Source organism: Lutra lutra, chromosome 4, assembly GCF_902655055.1.
Source record: "Lutra lutra chromosome 4, mLutLut1.2, whole genome shotgun sequence".
Lineage (NCBI taxonomy): Eukaryota > Metazoa > Chordata > Mammalia > Carnivora > Mustelidae > Lutra > Lutra lutra.
In genome coordinates this window covers 61,203,522-61,220,555 of record NC_062281.1, presented here as the reverse complement: position 1 = coordinate 61,220,555, position 17,034 = coordinate 61,203,522, and the positions used below count along the sequence as shown (strand labels likewise).

The 17,034-nt window shown below is 40.8% G+C and overlaps 1 protein-coding gene and 1 long non-coding RNA gene across 7 annotated transcripts in view; one reads left to right on the top strand and one right to left on the bottom strand.

Moving 5' to 3' along the window:
• Nucleotides 1-2,837: 2,837 nt before the first annotated feature.
• Nucleotides 2,838-12,750, bottom strand: LOC125097933 (uncharacterized). Of its 2 annotated transcripts, none has more exons than XR_007126652.1 (3): nt 12,496-12,750; nt 9,861-9,984; nt 2,838-3,260 (listed from the first exon to the last, which is right to left on the bottom strand). It is a non-coding gene; the product is annotated as an uncharacterized LOC125097933 (long non-coding RNA). The 2 variants fall into 2 exon arrangements; XR_007126651.1 differs by lacking the exon at nt 2,838-3,260 and adding an exon at nt 5,126-5,461 and having other exon boundaries at nt 12,496-12,744.
• Nucleotides 12,751-12,824: 74 nt separating this feature from the next.
• Nucleotides 12,825-17,034, top strand: part of TERF1 (telomeric repeat binding factor 1) — a 34,704-nt gene continuing 30,494 nt past the window's right edge. For all 5 annotated transcript variants that reach the window (XM_047726152.1, XM_047726155.1, XM_047726154.1 and 2 more), the window contains exon 1: nt 12,825-13,163. In XM_047726152.1, coding sequence (XP_047582108.1) covers nt 12,857-13,163 — 307 coding nt within the window. In that variant the 5' untranslated portion in view covers nt 12,825-12,856. The remainder of the gene's footprint in view (nt 13,164-17,034) is intronic.

The window sequence follows — 17,034 nt, the reverse complement described above, 5'->3', positions numbered from 1 at the left end:
AAGGTCTTACTTGAACTATTCACATCATTAGCTGGTTTTTCACATTCTGGGTCAGGCAGAAGTTTCAAAAGACCCTCAAGTCTCCCGGTGTTTTCATGGGCTCTTAGTTTCCAACCAAGAGCCTTTTATTGCATAATAATTTATTTTGTCTTTGTCCCAAATTCCTGGCCCAGAACTTCTAAAATCCCTTTTAGGATTTTCTGAAAGATAAGGATCTTTGTAATGATAATGAGGTGACTATTAGTAAGCCCCTAATAGCTATATTACGTTTACAATGCCTTTAATCTTATTGTGGGCTGGTTACCGGAGAGACCGTCGGAGAGATTAGAGGGTTGGGACTTTTTGGGCGGCCAGACCTCTGGGGAGGGAACTAGGCTGGAGAAGAAGTTCAATCACATGGCCAATGACTTAATCAATCATACATGCAGTAAGACCCCCAGTAGAAACTCTGGACAGAGAGACTCAGTGGAGTTTCCTGCTTGGTGTATATATCGATGTGCAAGAGAGTGACAGACCCTGGCTCAACAAGGAGAGGGTATGGAAGCTCTGCATTGTTTCCTTTGCCCTAAGTATATCCTTTATAATAAAACCATAATCATAAGTACAGCACTTTGCTGAGTTCTGTGAGCATTAGAGCAAATAATTGAGGGAATAGTGGAAACCCCCAAATTTATAGCCAGTTGATCAGAAGTGCGAATGACCTGGGGACCTCCAAAGTACAAGCAGTGTAAAGGCAGTCTTGTTGGGGACCATGCCCTACAGGGAAACCTGTAGTTTCACGCTGACTCAAGGTGGTTAGTGGCTTGCCATAGATGCAGTACTTCCCTTTTCCCTAGATAAATGCAGGATTATCTCTATGAAAGATGGGTCATTAGCATTGCTTTGTCTTGTAGGCATTCACCTTCAGCTTCTTGCTGCTCAGAGTGCCTTTATTATTCAAGGCAGCTTTAGTGGCTGAGGGGGTGGGGGGGGAGACCACCCACAAGGACTCTGCTGGGAGCTGCCCACTGCTGGCCCAGGAGAAACACTCATACCACCCTTGCCCTAACAAACTCCCCAATGAGCAGTATTCTTTCACACTCCCAGCAAAGCAAGAGGTGGCTCTTCCCGTCAACTCTGTTTTCTTTGGGAATAGATCTCAGTCCACTATGCCCGCAATTGCTGGGCCGCAAATGAAGATCCCTGTGTGAGCAACTTCACCAGCTCTCTGTGGAAGCTTCATTAGGCTTTATATGAAAGGACAAAGAAACTACTCTCACACCTTTCGCAGGGAAGGAGGGCAGTCTCAAAATATAATGACAACTCTGCAAAAAAACTTTTCACGAATCCCCCTTTCTATTTTCTGGACCCTTCTACTGCCTTAAAATGGCAAGGAAATTAGAACAGGTTCAAAACTATTTTCTCTAAGAATGAATACCTCTGGTGATTTGGTTTCTCAGTCTGAAATTCACATTTATTATTTCTTGGCTGCAATGTACTTGGCATTTTAACATGTTACATAGTTAATTGACGGTTACAAACAAAGATGAAAAACTAGAAGAAAACAGAAATTCAAAACAAAAATTACAGGAAATGGAAAGATAATTCTCAATTAGGACAAAACAATCCTGAGTTAATCACTCAATGGTAGAAACATTAAACTTACAAAAAGTGATTTGTAAGAAATTTTTCTGGAAACTCTATGTACTATGTTTTAAATGTCTAAAAATATACATTGTAATTTATCATTTCAAGTTTATCAACTATAGAAGGTAGTTTATCACACATACAAAATAGTGCGTGACTTTTCAATTCCAAGTAATCATGAAGGGTCTAGCACAATAAAAACAAAACTACACCAAAAAAGAGTATCATGAAATTGCAGATGACTATAAATAAAGAAGAAACTGTATAAAAGCTTCCAAACGGGAAAAAAGTTAGTTTCCAGACAAAGATTAAAAACTTGAATTGCAACAGATCTCTCTAGGGTATTCCTGGATGCTAAAAGACAATGGAGCAACTATCTTCCAGCAATTTCCAAGTGTGCATTCTGTATTCAAACTATCCTTCCAGTGAGAAGAGAGAATTACCGTATTTCTAGACAAGAATAGTCACCTCCCGTACATAGGGTAAGGGCACAGCTTTTCCAGATGTTGGTTGCCAAAAGAGGAAACATTGTAAGGCCACACTGATGTATGTTACTTGTATTTGTGCAGAAGTCTTCAAACCAGCTTCGCTGATCTCTGGCCCCCAGCCCACCTCACATTTTACTCTTTTGATTGTTGGACTTACAAGTGAACTAGTAAGAAAGAATTTCACAGCATTTTTGTTTTTAAGATCTAAAATATTTGCATGAGGGAGCATTATGTGTAACCAAATATTTCATTCCATAGTGACCTCTACTGGGAAGAAGAAATAGATCACCAGGGCTGACAAAGTAAGCAGCCAAACTAGTCAGTTCAGTCAAGGAATTGGTTAATCTGGAAAGGTAATGCTGGTTAAGTCTGCTATTAAGAATTGTTAAGGCCCGGGACGCCTGGGTGGCTCAGTTGGTTAAGCAGCTGCCTTCGGCTCAGGTCATGATCCCAGCGTCCTGGGATCGAGTCCCATATCGGGCTCCTTGCTTGGCGGGGAGCCTGCTTCTCCCTCTGCCTCTGCCTGCCACTCTGTCTGCCTGTGCTCACTCTCGCTTCTCTCTCTATGACAAATAAATAAATAAAATCTTTAAAAAAAAAAAAAAAGAATTGTTAAGGCCCAGCTGTACTCTGATTATTTTTATTTTAAAAAAGATTCTGGGAAGTATTTCAAACTTTTGTTGTATAGAGAATAATTAATAAATACATACATGCCACCCACTTTTATGAAATGTTTACATTTTTCCATATTTAACTCAGATCTTCTTTTAGTAAAATAATTCTGTGTGGTCTCTTACATCCCCTTTCTAGAAAACAGTTCCTTCCTCCCCTCGAAAGAGGGCCCTACGTGGCCTTCATCTTTCTCATGAATTTTTTCCTACTTCCCCTTCACATGAATGCATTCATATTTAATATAGAGTGATGTGGGCCAAGTTTTAAATTTTTATACAAATAGAATTACACACACACACACAACAGACACACTGTTCTTAAGTGTACACATTTCTGCTCATTGAATTGTCTTGTTATTGTGATCCTGTCCCCTCCTCCCTCAGGGGAAAACAAAACAAAACACGGAGACTTACACTGATAAGGAAAACATGATTCTTCATAATAGAGGTAGGACCGATAGTTTCCAAAGGGATTCTGTACAGAAATGTTTGAGAATCAGGACAAAGAAGAAAATCAGTATGAGCTAATATTAAGAGCGTTTACAATATCAGACAGCATTTAAGGGTTTCTTTGGTTTAGTAATTTAATACACACAGCAAATCTTTAAGACAACGTCTACAGTGACCTCCACTTTACAAAGAAGGAAACCGAGGTGAAAAGGGGTTACCTAGTTTGTAGGTAACAAGTAGGTCACGCTGCTGAGTGGCCAGCCCGCCCAGGAGGCCAACCCCCTCTGACTCCCTGCTCTGAACATGCTCATATGTAGATGAGACTTATAAAAGTTGTAATGTAGGGGCACCTGGGTGGCTCAGTGGGTTAAAGCCTCTGCCTTCGCTCAGGTCATGATCCCAGGGTCCTGGGATCGAGCCCCGCATCGGGCTCTCTGCTTGGCAGGGAGCCTGCTTCCTCCTCTCTCTCTGCCTGCTTCTCTGCCTACTTCTGATCTCTCTCTTTAAAAAAAAAAAAAAAAAAAAAAAAAGTTGTAATGTAGGGCCAATGTGGATGCTCTTGAATTCTACCTGTTCCCCCTCCTTGTGGCTTTCTGAGACTCCCCGCCAGGCCCCAAAGGGTGTTGACAGTGGCTCTCTTCTCTCTATTCTGAAATTTCACCAACCATCGCTTCTCGGCCTTTTGGCTAAGATCAAGTGAAATTTCACCAACCAGAAATTGAGCATCCTCCTCCATGCAAAACCTCTTGGTTCTCTGGCACGAGAAAACTAAGGTTTGTTCTTGACTCCAGCAACTGTGACCTGAGATAAGTCAATATCAAAACTTCTCCAGATCCATTCTTTTAAAAAGGCAAAATATTATCCTTTTCCATTTGAAATGATCTGGTTGTGAGGAAGAATAATTTAATGTGCTGTGACATCCTAAGTCATTAAATAGGTGGATGGAGAAGTGGTAGGCACTTATTGGCAGAAGCAGAGAGAAAGGGGAAGTAGACCTCTAGGCCAAGTAGGGTAACAAGGAAAACCAACTGGCTGGAGTCTGCTCCCCCAGGGCAGACTTCTAGTGAGAAGCAGGAATAGCATAGTTAGACCACTTGGTTTCAAGATCCTGGGTCTCTATCTTACTAACTAGCTAACTCACTTACTGGTCATGGATGATTTAGCACTCCTTTATAAAGGATCCATCCTTTATAAAACTGTAGGATCACAATGTATCTACCTAATAAACTTGATGTGAGGGGTGCCTGGGTGGTTCAGTGGGTTAAAGCCTCTGCCTTCAGTTCAGGTCATGGTCCCCGGTCCTGGGATCGAGCCCCACATCGGGCTCTCTGCTTGGCAGGGAGCCCGCTTCCTCTTCTCTCTCTCTGCCTGCCTCTCTGCCTATTTGTGATCTTTGTCTGTCAAATAAATAAATAAAATCTTAAAAAAAAAAAAACTTGATGTGAAGATTAAATTAGATGATACATTAAAAATGCTCCTAGGAAAATTTCTGGCGCCCATGAAACATGCACTAAATGTTAGATTTTGGTTGATACAATCATTATCATCATCATCATCAGTAGTATCTAGCTGATGGAACTTGGTCTGACCTCCTAAAGTTAAAGGGGGTAAAGACAGAAACAGAAGGCTCTGGTTTTTTTGGTGAATGGATGCAACAAATCTTAGCGTACCCTTAGTACTTATTAGCTGAAGTTTTCAAATTCTGAAAAGAATTTCATTGGTAAGAATGTTTTCTATTCAATTGATTGTCTAAAAGTTGTCTTTTAGACAACTAAGAAAACTGTATTGAATGAATCCATTCATTCAATGAATATTAATTGAACACCTACCACGTGCAGGCATTTTTCTAAGCACTGGGAATACAGCAGTGGACAAGACAAACAAAACACCTGCCCTCGAAAATCATATATTTTAATGAAAGAAACCGACAATTAAAGGAAAAACTAAACTGTGAATATAATCAGTTGGTGATACATACTACACAGAGTACTGCAGATGAGTGATATTTAGACAGAGTGATCCAAGAAAGCTTCTCTGAAGTCCCAACAGTTTAATTTTGCTTTTGTTTCTCTTGCCTCAGGAGACATATTTAGTAAGAAGTGGCTACGGCCGAATGTCAAAGACGAGACTGCTTGTGTTCTCCTCCAGGACTTCAATGGTTTCATGTCTCACATTTAGGTCTTTCATCCATTTTGAATTTATTTCTTGCGTATGATGTGGATGGAGCTAGAGGGTATTACACTAAGCGCAATAAGTCAATCAGAGAAAGACAAATACCATATGATCTCACTCACATGTACAATTTAAGAAACAAAAGGATCATAGAGGGGAGAAAAGAGAGCAAGAAGCAAACCAAGAAACAGACTCTTAACTACAGAGAACAGATGGTTTACCTGGGGGGGCATAAGTGGGGGGATTGGTTAAATAGAGGATAGGGATGAAGGAGTGCACTTGTTGTAATGAGGACCAGGTGTTGTATGGAAGTGCTGAATGACTAAATTGTACACCTGAAAGTAGTATTATACTGTATGTTAACTAACTAGAATTTAAAGAAAAACTTAAAAAAAAAAAAAAAAAGCCTCTCTGAAGAAGGTAGCATTGAATGCAATGGGTTGGCAAGAGATCCAAGCAATTATTTGAGAGAACAATCAAGTCAGAGGGAATAGCACGTGCAAAGGCTCTGAGACAAGAGTGAATGTGGTTTATTTAAGGAGCAGCAAGAAGGTTAGAATGGCTATAGCAGGCAGGGTTTTTATTTTTAACAACTATTGTTAGAAACATAAATAGAAATAGGTTTGTGTCATGCCTTTTAGGCTTAGTAAGGAGTCTGGATTTTATTCTAAGAGTGATCACAAATCATTATAGGTTTTGAGCAGGTGGGAAAAAAAAAAAAAAAGACCATGGTAAAAGCAAAGAGATCCATTGGGAGACCAGTGGGGTCCAAACCAGATGAGGATCCGTGGCTAGTGAGGGTGGAGATGAAGATGGTGATTAGTAACTAGATTCTGGATCTATTCTAAAAGTAGAGCCAACCAAAGCTATTGAAGGACTAGACGTGTTGTGTGAGGTAAGGAAAGGAATTAAGGATGAAGCCTGTGTTTGGGGCCCAATTAATTAGCTAAGTAAAGGGGCGCCTAGGTGGCTCAGGTCATGATCCCAGGGTCCTGGGATCAAGTCCTACATCAAGTCCCTGCAGAGCAGGGAGCCTGCTTCTCCCTCTCCCACTCCACCTGCTTGTGTTCCTTTTCTTGCTGTGTCTCTCTCAGTCAAATAAATAAATAAAATCTTTTTTAAAAAGTTCATAATCCACATTAGTGTATGGGTAAGTATGTGGCTCTGAGAAGTCCATGGAAAGGAAAACTGACACTTTTTTAAAACTACGATTTCCCAAATTGTGTGTGTGTGTTTTTTTTTTAATCGAGTTTATTGGGAGAAACTTACAAGCAGTAAAATCCAACCATTTTAGGTATACAACTTTATGGGTTTTTATATAATCATGTAACTACCGCCACAATCCCAACTGATTTTAAATAAGTGTTAAGGGGTTAATCAGTTTGCTCAAGGGTAAACAGAAAACGGAGAAAAAATTCAAATCTAGATCTTTCTAAATTCAGAGCCTGAAATTCTAGCTGCATGGTACTGTGCTGTCCAATACGGTAGCCACCAGCCATATCTGGCTATCTGGGAACTTGAAATGTGGCTACTCCAAATTGATCTGTGCGTAAATGTAAAATATATGCAGGATTTTGAAGACATTTTGAAAATGTAAAATATCCCAGTAATTTATTATAATGATTATATATCAAAACAATATTTTGGATATACTGGGTTAAATAAACTATGACATTAAAATGAATTTCACCTTTTTTCTTACTTTTTAAAATGTGGCTCCTAGGGGCACGTGGGTGGCTCAGTCGTTAAACATCTGCCTTCAGCTTAGCTCAAGATCCCAGGGTCCTGGGATGGAGCCCTGCATCCCTCTCCCTGCTCAGCGGGAAGCCTCCTTCTCCCTCCTCCACTCCCCCTGCTTGTATTCCCTCTCTAAAAGTTTTTCTCTCTGTCAAATAAATAAAATCTTAAAAAAAGAAGTGTCTCCTAGAAAATTAAAAATTACATATGCGGCTCATGCACTGCTTTAATAAGTAGAGGCTGTCCATAGAATTTATTTCTTAGTGTTATGGTCAAGAGTTTTCCCTTTATTTTTCTATCTGGGCGTAGAACATATCACCGGGATATGTTGTTTTATCCAGAGTTGGTTTATTTCCAGAGCAAATAGATGGAAACGCATTCTTCCTCTGGCCTCCAGCTATTTGCAGTCATATTCTTGTGTTCCACATAATTACTGCTTTCACTTTTAGCAGACGCATTTTATTCAAAATATTAGCTGCTCAATGATTTGTTAAAGGCATATAACAGAAGGTTTTTCTTTTTTAAAATAAAGCAGTGAGGGGCGCCTGGGTGGCTCAGTGGGTTAAAGCTTCTGCCTTCGGCTCAGGTCATGATCTCAGGGTCCTAGGATTGAGCCCCACATCGGGGTCTCAGCTCAGAAGGGAGCCTGATTCCTCCTCTATCTCTGCCTGCCTCTCTGCCTACTTGTGATCTCTGTCTCTGTCAAATAAATAAATAAAATCTTTAAACAAATAAAATAAAATAAAGCAGTGAAATACAATGATCATGGGAAGTCAATCCTGACTCCACCATTCAACCTGCTGCACTTCCTTGCAGGGCGAGCCAGCACCTCTCTGATGCTTGTATTGTGTCAGCCATATCCCACAAGGATCCTGAAATGCAGGTAATACCTCCTAAAATATCTCAAGGGGCTTCAAAAATCTTCTAAATATTTTTAAAGTTCTAAAGAATTAGAGTTGTCTAAAATAATATGTTCCTTCCTGAAACCTGCTTCGTTTTAGTTCTAAACATTCCTTTAGTCCTTGGTATTAATTTATTGATTCTGAAAAAGAAAGAAGTCTTCATAAGAGTGTGCTTTTTTACTCCTATTATAGTGTTATGGGTCTCCGTGTGTTTACCTGTTAGTGTCCACTACCTCAAAGTAGCATGGCAATTTGGCATTTATCTACTATCATTTTATTTCTGTGGTTCAGTAGCTATCAATCCTCTTTTGGTATTGGAATCAACTGGGGAAATTTTGAAAAACACAAATGCTCAAACTTTGTCCCTAGAAATTCTGATTTAGTGACTCCGAAGTCTACCTCAGCCAACTGAGAAAATTTGATACATCACTGAAGTTGAGAACTGTTTGTGAGGACAGCCAAAGTAGTGCCTTGGGCTCCATAAAGCTTACTTTTAAAAAAGGAATTAGTGTGCACCCAGCTCTCTCTCTGTCCTCTCTGCCTGCAAGGATACAAAGACCTCTCCTCAAACTTTCTTACCAAAATCTCATTGGCTTAGACCCTCTCCCTCCACCAAACTCCTATTAGGGCTACTGTAGGCATCATTCATTAGTCTGATGTCTACATACAGTGTGTGTATGTGGGCATGGGTGTGTCCCAACTGGTTTATGATTCTTTTTTAATTTTTAATTTTTTTAAAAGATTTTATTTATTCATTTGACAAAGAGAGACACAGTGAGAGAGGGAACACAAGCAGGGAAAGTGGGAGAGGGAGAAGCAGGCTTTCTGCGGGGCAGGGAGCCCTATGTGGAGCTCGATCCCAGGACCCTGGGATCATGACCTGAGCCGAAGGCAGATGCTTAACCACTGAGCCACCCAGGCACCCCTGGTTTATAATTCTTGAAGGAGAGGGATAACATCTTTATGTTCACCATGCACCATTCCAGCCAAGTGCACTTCACACAAGAGGTACTTTGTAAAAAAGGATGTTCTAAAAGTACACAAGATGATCCCCAATTGACAATGGTTCAACTTATGATTTTTCAACTGCATGATGGTGTGATTCAGTAGAAACCATACTTTGACTTTTGACTTTTGACCTTTTCCCACTAGCAGTATTTGGTAAGATAGTCTCTCATGACCCCAGGCAGCAGCAAGCTGAAGTTCCCAGTAAGCCATGTGATCACAAGAGTAGACAACCAATATACTTAAAACTATTCTTTACCTATACAGCCATTCTATTTTTTACTGTGAGTGTAGTTTTTGATAAATTACATGATATACTCAACACCTTATTATAAAATAGGCTTTGTATTAGATGATTTGGCCTAACTGTGGACCAATGTAAGTGTTCTGAGCCCATTTAAAGTAGGATAAGCTATTATGTTCAGTAGGTTACATGTATTAAATGCATTTTTGATTTAACATTATTTTCAACTTAGAATGGGTTTATTGGGACAGAACCCCATTGTAAATCAAGGAAAATCTGTATGTAATTTGGATAATCAAAAGACAGTTATAAGTACAGAAATAAAACAGTTTATATTATTCATAATGAGACCATTAGCTTATAGTAGTGACACATTTTTAACATGGTAAACATAATTTAAGAAATTTATAGGTTTCAAAGTGTTCCTTAGAAAACAGTCCAAGGCAAAAACAGTCTTGGGAATTGTAACAACACAGGGGCTGTCATGTAGCCTTTATGGGAATCTATATTAGTTAGCTTGGGCTCCCTATGAAATATCACAGACTGGGTGGCTTAAACAACATACATTTATTTTCTCACAGTTCTGGAGGCTGGCAAGTCAAGGTCAAGGTACTGGCTGATTTGGTTCCTGCTGAGAATTCTCTTCCTGGCTTGTAGATGGCTACCTTCTCACTGCATCTTCCCTATGGCTGGAGAGAGAAAGAGGGTAGAGAGCTCTCTGGTGTCTCTTCTTACAAGGATGCTAATCCTACAGGATCAGATATTCACCATTATGACCTTATTTAACCTTACTTACCTCCTTATAGGCCCAATATCCAAGTATAGTAACATTGAGGATTAGGGTTTCAATAGATTAATTTGAGGGATGGGGGTGGGTCACACAATTCAGAATCTTCCCACATATAAGAATCTTTCCACAGTATCTTTGTCTGGTGATCAGCCAGCCATTGCACCAATGATTCCAGTGGTGAGAAATCAGTACTTGGCAATATGTCACTGTGGAAAAGCTCTAATGGTTAGAAAGCACATACCATATGAAGTCACATTTGTATCCCCATAACTTCAGTCTTTGGTTCATTATGTGTTCTTAGGAACAACCCAAAACACTTCAATCTCTCCTCTCATAAAACTCCTTTAACTAAAAATAAGTGTAGCAGTTACGGATTTCAATCCACAAATTCAAGTTTGCAAGAAATATAATCTCCTAATTTTACCCAAGGGAGGACTTCAAAATCACATTCAAGATTTTCTCTTGACTCACCCATTCCTTCACCTCAAACTACTAGGATCTATCTCCTGAAAAGGAGTCATGAAGGAAATGATGCCTTATAAACTTTTCTTTTTCTTTTTTTCCTTTTTTTTTTTTTTAAAGATTTTATTTTTTTATTTGACAGAGAGAGAGAGATCACAAGTAGGCAGAGAAAGAGGGGGAAGCAGGCTCCCTGCTGAGGAGAGAGCCTGATGCGGGGCTTGATCCCAGGTCCCTGAGATCATGATCTGAGCCGAAGGCAGAGGCTTTAACCCACTGAGCCACCCAGGCGCCCGATTTTCTGGTGGGATAAAATTTAAAAATAATTTTTGAGCCACCCTTTTAGGCCAGTCCTTCTTAAATATTCTTCAGTGAAATACCAGTAAGAGGACAGAGAGCGCAATACGTAGCTGTAAGTAGCCCCTAAACTAAAATTTTGTTTGATGATTATGATTAAATCTTAATGAAATTATTCACCCAGGGCGCCTGGGTGGCTCGGTGGGATGAGGCCTCTGCCTTCTTCGGCTCAGGTCATGTTCCTAGGGCCCTGGGATGGAGCCCCACATCGGGCTCTCTGGTTGGCGGGGAGCCTGCTTCCTCCTCTCTCTCTGCCTGCCTCTCTGCCTACTTGTGATCTCTCTCTGTCAAATAAATAAATAAAATCTTAAAAAAAAAAAAAGAAATTATTCACCTCATTTCATTACATACCATTGCTTTAAATATTAAAAAAATGTTTCACTTTCCTGAATCTTGCAGTAAAATGATGCCATAGGAAAATAGGTTTACTTTATGGTTTTGAATAAACTGGTGTTATACCTAAGAATAACCTTTAACTCCAGGCTGGGAAGAAGCGGAGGCTTGGAGGAAAGGAAGAAAAAGCAGACCCTATGTGAGAGCCCTGAATGACAAAAATAGTTTCAGTTTGGAAACCAGGGGTTTGTTTGCTCATAATGTGCCTTAACCCTTATTTCCTTAGACTCTGTTCCCCTGTATTGTTTGCAAACGCGACATACTTTCCATGGGGCCATTTGAGCCTGAAGGTGCAGTCCCTTCCAACTTAACACTCTCTTCCAGACAGTCCAAATGTCCTGCTTGTTCAGCTAATATTAATTGAGCACTTATTATGCACCTGGTTTCCTTTTAAACCCTTTACATTTGTCAAGTCTTTTAATCTTCCCCAAAAATCTATGATGAGGGTATTATTATTATGCCCAACATACAGAAGAGAAAACTGAGATACAACTAGTCCAAGGTCACCCAGCTAGTGGATAACTGGCAGAGGTTATTACAAACTAGGAATTCTTAATGGCTACAATATAGTGCTTTATTTAAATGACTCCACATTTTAAACTATGGCCTTAAAGCAATAACAAATGTGTAAAATTAAAACACATAAAGCCTTGATAATGTTGGATGTGTTTTCAAGGTAGACTTTTTATTAATATTGAATATTGAAAAGTGCATAAATCATGTTCAGAGGTAACTATCACTCACGTAGAGAAACAGAATATAACCAGAGCCCGCTGTTCCCTCTTACGCTCTTAAGTTTCAAAGTTCAAAATAAGTATCCCCTTATTATTTAAAAGCTGAACTCCATATTCTATTTAAAACCCTAATTAAATTCATTTCCATAGTAATATACTCTTTCTAGAGTAGTGATCCTCAAAATGTGGTCCCCAGACAAGCAGCAGCTCTAGCATCATCTGGGAACTTGTTAGACTTGCAAATTCAAGGAACTCAAGCCAGACCTACAGCACAGAAACTCTGGGAGTGGAGCCCAGCAATTATGTTTCAACAACCCCCGAGCGGACTGTGACGAGCGCTAAGGTTGGAGAGGCATGGATGTACGTCCGCTGGAATGGTTTTGGTTGGGGATCGCATACTGTCTTACGCGAATACTAGCGTATGAAGCGTTACCCTTAAATAACAGTGACAAGTTCTAGTAACCTACCTTTTTGAAGTACACCGCGGGTAAGATGCTTTTCTATTTTAACTAACCGCGTTTCCGTTCCCGTCCATACTGCATTTTATCAGGGCTAGAAAGCAGGTCCCTCACTTCCTAATCTCACCGGTAGCCTGGGCTGTACTAGTCCAGTTGACCCGCAAAGCCCGGCCCCAGCGCCGCCGCGAATTCAACATCCAGAGGCGGGAGCAGGCATCGGCCAATCAAAAGCAGCGCTCGCCCATCCTGGCAGTGTGATTGGTGGTTTCCCACCGGCGGACGCGACCCGTGGGGGCACGCCCAGGGTCTTTCAGCACCAGCCAATCCTCGCTCGGCGCCTGGAGGGGCGGACCCGTTCGAGTGATTTAACATGGCGGAAAGTGCCACCGTAGAGGCTCCGAGTCCGCGGGGTTGTGCGGATGGGGAGGACGCAGACCCCCCAGAAGAGGGGATGGCAGAAACGCCGAGAGATGATCAGGAGCAATTTGAGTGCCAGGAATTGCTCGAGTGGCAAGTGCAGGTGGGGGCCCCCGGAGAAGAAGAGGCCTCCGGCCCGGTGGCGGAGGCCGAGGCGATAGCTGCCGGCTGGATGCTCGATTTCCTCTGCCTCTCTCTTTGCCGGGCCTTCCGCGACGGTCGCTCCGAGGATTTCCGCCGGACCCGCGACAGTGCGGAAGGTGAGTGCTGGGCAGGCCCGGCGGGGTGCTGCGCTGGGGCCGGGGCGACGACGCGCGGCGGGGCGGGAACGGCGGCGGGCGGTCGAGGCCTGGTTTGCTGCGCCGTATACCTAGTCGGGTCGGTGACGACGGGGGCTGCTGCGGCCGTCAACCGGAGAGACCGAGGCTCTGAGGAGAACGTCGGTTCGAATCTCTCATTGGCCCGTTTTCAGCTTCTCAGTTTTTCTCAGATTCTTGTTTTTTCTCTTCAGTAAAAAGGATAAGACCCCTCCCCCTTGTGGAACTGATACAGGATTCGGTGAGTGAAAATGTATAAAATTGCCCAGTGTCCCAAGTCCTTTTTCTTCTTTGGTGCTTGTATTTGTTGTTTCTTTCGACTCAGGTATTCCTGTGATGGCGTTTATGAAGCGGTCACAATGGCCTCCAAATGACCCAAGCACCGGGGTTTTCTGTTATTTTGTGAGCTTCTCCAATCCCATTTGGCCTGCTTGCACATTAATAGGCTGCAGGAAAAAAATAACTTGTCAGTGAAATGTGCTCCTTAGACAACACAGCCTTTGACCGACAAAGACACAGACTCCTAGAGACTAGCCTGGCTTTTTTAGTGGTAACAGAAAGGTGCTCTGCTATTTAATATAAAATTAAATACTTTGTAAAACTATATGGACACATTTCATCTTCATGGTAATCCCATTGCTTAGGCAAGTAATTTTAGTTTATAGAGGAGTGGACTAATTAAGCAGCCTCCAGTATTGGTAGGTTCAAGGGAATGTTCCACACTTGGGCCTTATCTTCCAGTTCAAGAAGCCTTCCTCCAGCTCTGTCGGATAACACTGAAGCCATGGTTACTTAACATGAATGAGAAAGTTAAGTTGTAAATTAGTGTATTACAGTGATTTATTTAAAAAGTCCACTTTGGGGAAGAGGGTACAGTGATCTGCTTGTCAATGAATTTGGATTGGAAACATCAGTATGACTTCCGGTTTGGCTTAATTACCATAATACCTTTAATACAGGTATAGATGGTGTTCAGAAACAAAGTTCAGCTAAGTAAATTTGCAAATGTAACTGCAGAGCTAATAAGCAATTTCATGAATTGGGCAGACAACATCCCACCTAGCGAGTAGGCAGGGAGCTTGGTGTTGTACAAAATGGAAGATTTTTATAGATGGAAGGTGGGGCAAGAATGTTATTAGCAAAAGAAAAGGATTGTTTTAGGCTTAGGTACTTTCCCTTAGGAGGAAGAGCAGGGGGTCTTATGCAGATTACCTCATCTTCCTTTGGGGCTGGAGAGGACCCATTTGGCAGACTCTGGCTCCAGTCACAAAATTCCTTCCCAACAGGTTAAGACTGTATTTCTGGGGGACATTGAAAGTGCAATTAGATTTGGTGTTAAGCCCCAGTTTGGGCCAGTGGTTCTCTTTTAACAGTGATTACATACAGAAGTATGTATGTAATATCCATATATAGTGGGTATTTCTATACATCTCTAGACACAGGTTAATATATATGCATGTATTTCCTCGTTCTGTTAGATGAAAGTGCACAGAAGCAAAGTAACCCTAAGTAGCAACCTATCACTCAAGTCTTGGCTTCTAGTATTAGTCCTTAAGAAAGACAGCCAGAGCTCTTTGGAGAAATGGCCTGATTCTGGGACTGGGACAGGAAGTGTGCAAGATGAACCTGGAGCATCTTGTACCAGAAAATAAGGAAATGCAAAAATCATCCAAACAAAAAAACCCCACAGCGGTGACATTACAAAGGGACAGGAACCAACTGCAAGAGCTGCCAATGGCCAGAGCAACTCGAGTAAGAAAATAGTTTGGATTAGAACCCAAAGGTCAAATAATTATCTATGAGCCCATAATGATGGAATAGATAGTGGGAAAAATAAACAAGTGGGAGAAGAAACCAATCTCATACAGAAGAATTCAGGTAATTTATATAGTAGCTACTGTGTTCTCAAGGAAGTGAAGTATAACACCCCATTCCTTAAATGCGTGCTGTGCATAGGGACTTTATTTTGAAGACTACAGTATGGACTTGGAGGGAGGATAATTTCACAGTAGAGAAACATAACAAACACTACTTAACCCTTAGGCAGCAAGGTCAACAGGAACAGTGCCAGTGGTGGTGTGTACACTTTATATGATGTGTTGAAGATAGAACTTCTTTGATCTTTCTCCCAAAACCCCTTCACTCATTCAAATTGTAAGGAAAACATCAGACAAACTACAATACAAAATGCCTCAAAACTGCCAAGGTCCTCAAAACCACGGGAGTCTGAGAAACTTTCATAGCCAAGCGATGCCTAAAGAGACATGAAAACTGAATGTAATGTCCTGGGTGGGATCTACAGCAGAAGAAGGACATGAAGTAAAAACTAAGAAAATCTGAATAAAGTATGGACTCTAGTTAATAATGTATATATTCTGTACTAATATAAGATGTTACTAACGGGAAACTGGGTGGAGGGAGTATAGGACTTAATCTTCACAATACTGTAAATTAAAAACCTTTCTAAAAAATAAAGACTCCTTTTGAGGTTCTAGAACAAGATCCAAAGAATAATCTAGGCCACCTCTATTATTTTGAAGTTAAGGGCACAGAAACCCAGAGAAAGTAAACTATTTTCAAAGTTGCTCTGCTAATCAGTGACATATAAATTTGAACATAGTGTTATCTCTCTCCATTTTTGACCAAAAGGACTCCCTTTTATCTTTTATAGGATTTCATTTATTACAATTTTCAGTGTTATAAAAATACACAACTCTTGATGCTTTCTCAAAAATTCTTAGCACTTTCATTCTGACTCAGAATTGTTCTCACACCTCACTTAATTCAGATAATACCTTTTCCAGATTTTCTTAGTTTTTACTTCTCCTAGAGAAGACTAGCCTGGCTTTTTTAGTGGTAACAGAAAGGTGCTCTGCTATTTAATATAAAATTAAATACTTTGTAAACCTCTATTACTAGATAGACAGAACAAATGTTCCAGACTGTTATTCCTAACCTGTCTCTTTCCATGGGAAGCAGTGTAAGATAGTGGGTAAGAGCATGAGCTCCAGAATAAATTGTCTGAATTTGATTCCTGACTCTTCTATTTTCTAGTTGTAACACCTGAATCAAGTTACTTACCTTTTGGTACCTCAATTTCTTCATCTTTAGAATGGTGACAGTAGTATCTACCTCACAGAGCTGAGGCTGAGAAACCTTACTTTATACGGATCAACAGCTCTGTGAGGTAGATTATGTTGCACCACATAATCCTTTGTTCTGTGTATGCGTGAGAGTAGAGGGGGGCAAAGGTGGGGCTTCTGTACGTAGTAGGATGTTTAGCATCCCCCTAACCTCAACTACTAGATGCTAGGAGCATTCCTCTTACATTCATAATAATCAGAATTGTCTCAGACACTGCCATAACTCCTCTAGGGGTCAAAAGGACCTAGTTGAAAACTGCTGGTGTAAAGTGCTTAGACTAGTACCTGGTATTAGAAGTGCTTAAACATGGTTGCTGTTGTAGCTAGTCATTAGATCTCCCTTATGTGTCTTTCTGTCAGCAGTGTTTGGTTACAAGTGAGGAAAAAGCAGATAGCAAGGTTCAACCAGGTTTTCATTGTTTTTGCTTTGTTTATTGTCTAACAGGTACAAAGAACAGAAGGGCAGTGGTGTATAAGGTAATTTGTCGTTTTTGCATAATGGACTAAAGGGAAGTGAAGGGAAGTAAAGATAGAGGTCTGACTTTCTTCTCTAGAATATATTTTGTTTTGCTTTTTTGTACCATACTTTTAACCTTTGTGGCATTAAAATTTTAATAACTTGCATAAATTGGGGGTTGTGTCTTCTCAAACTAAAACCTTCCTGAGGAGCA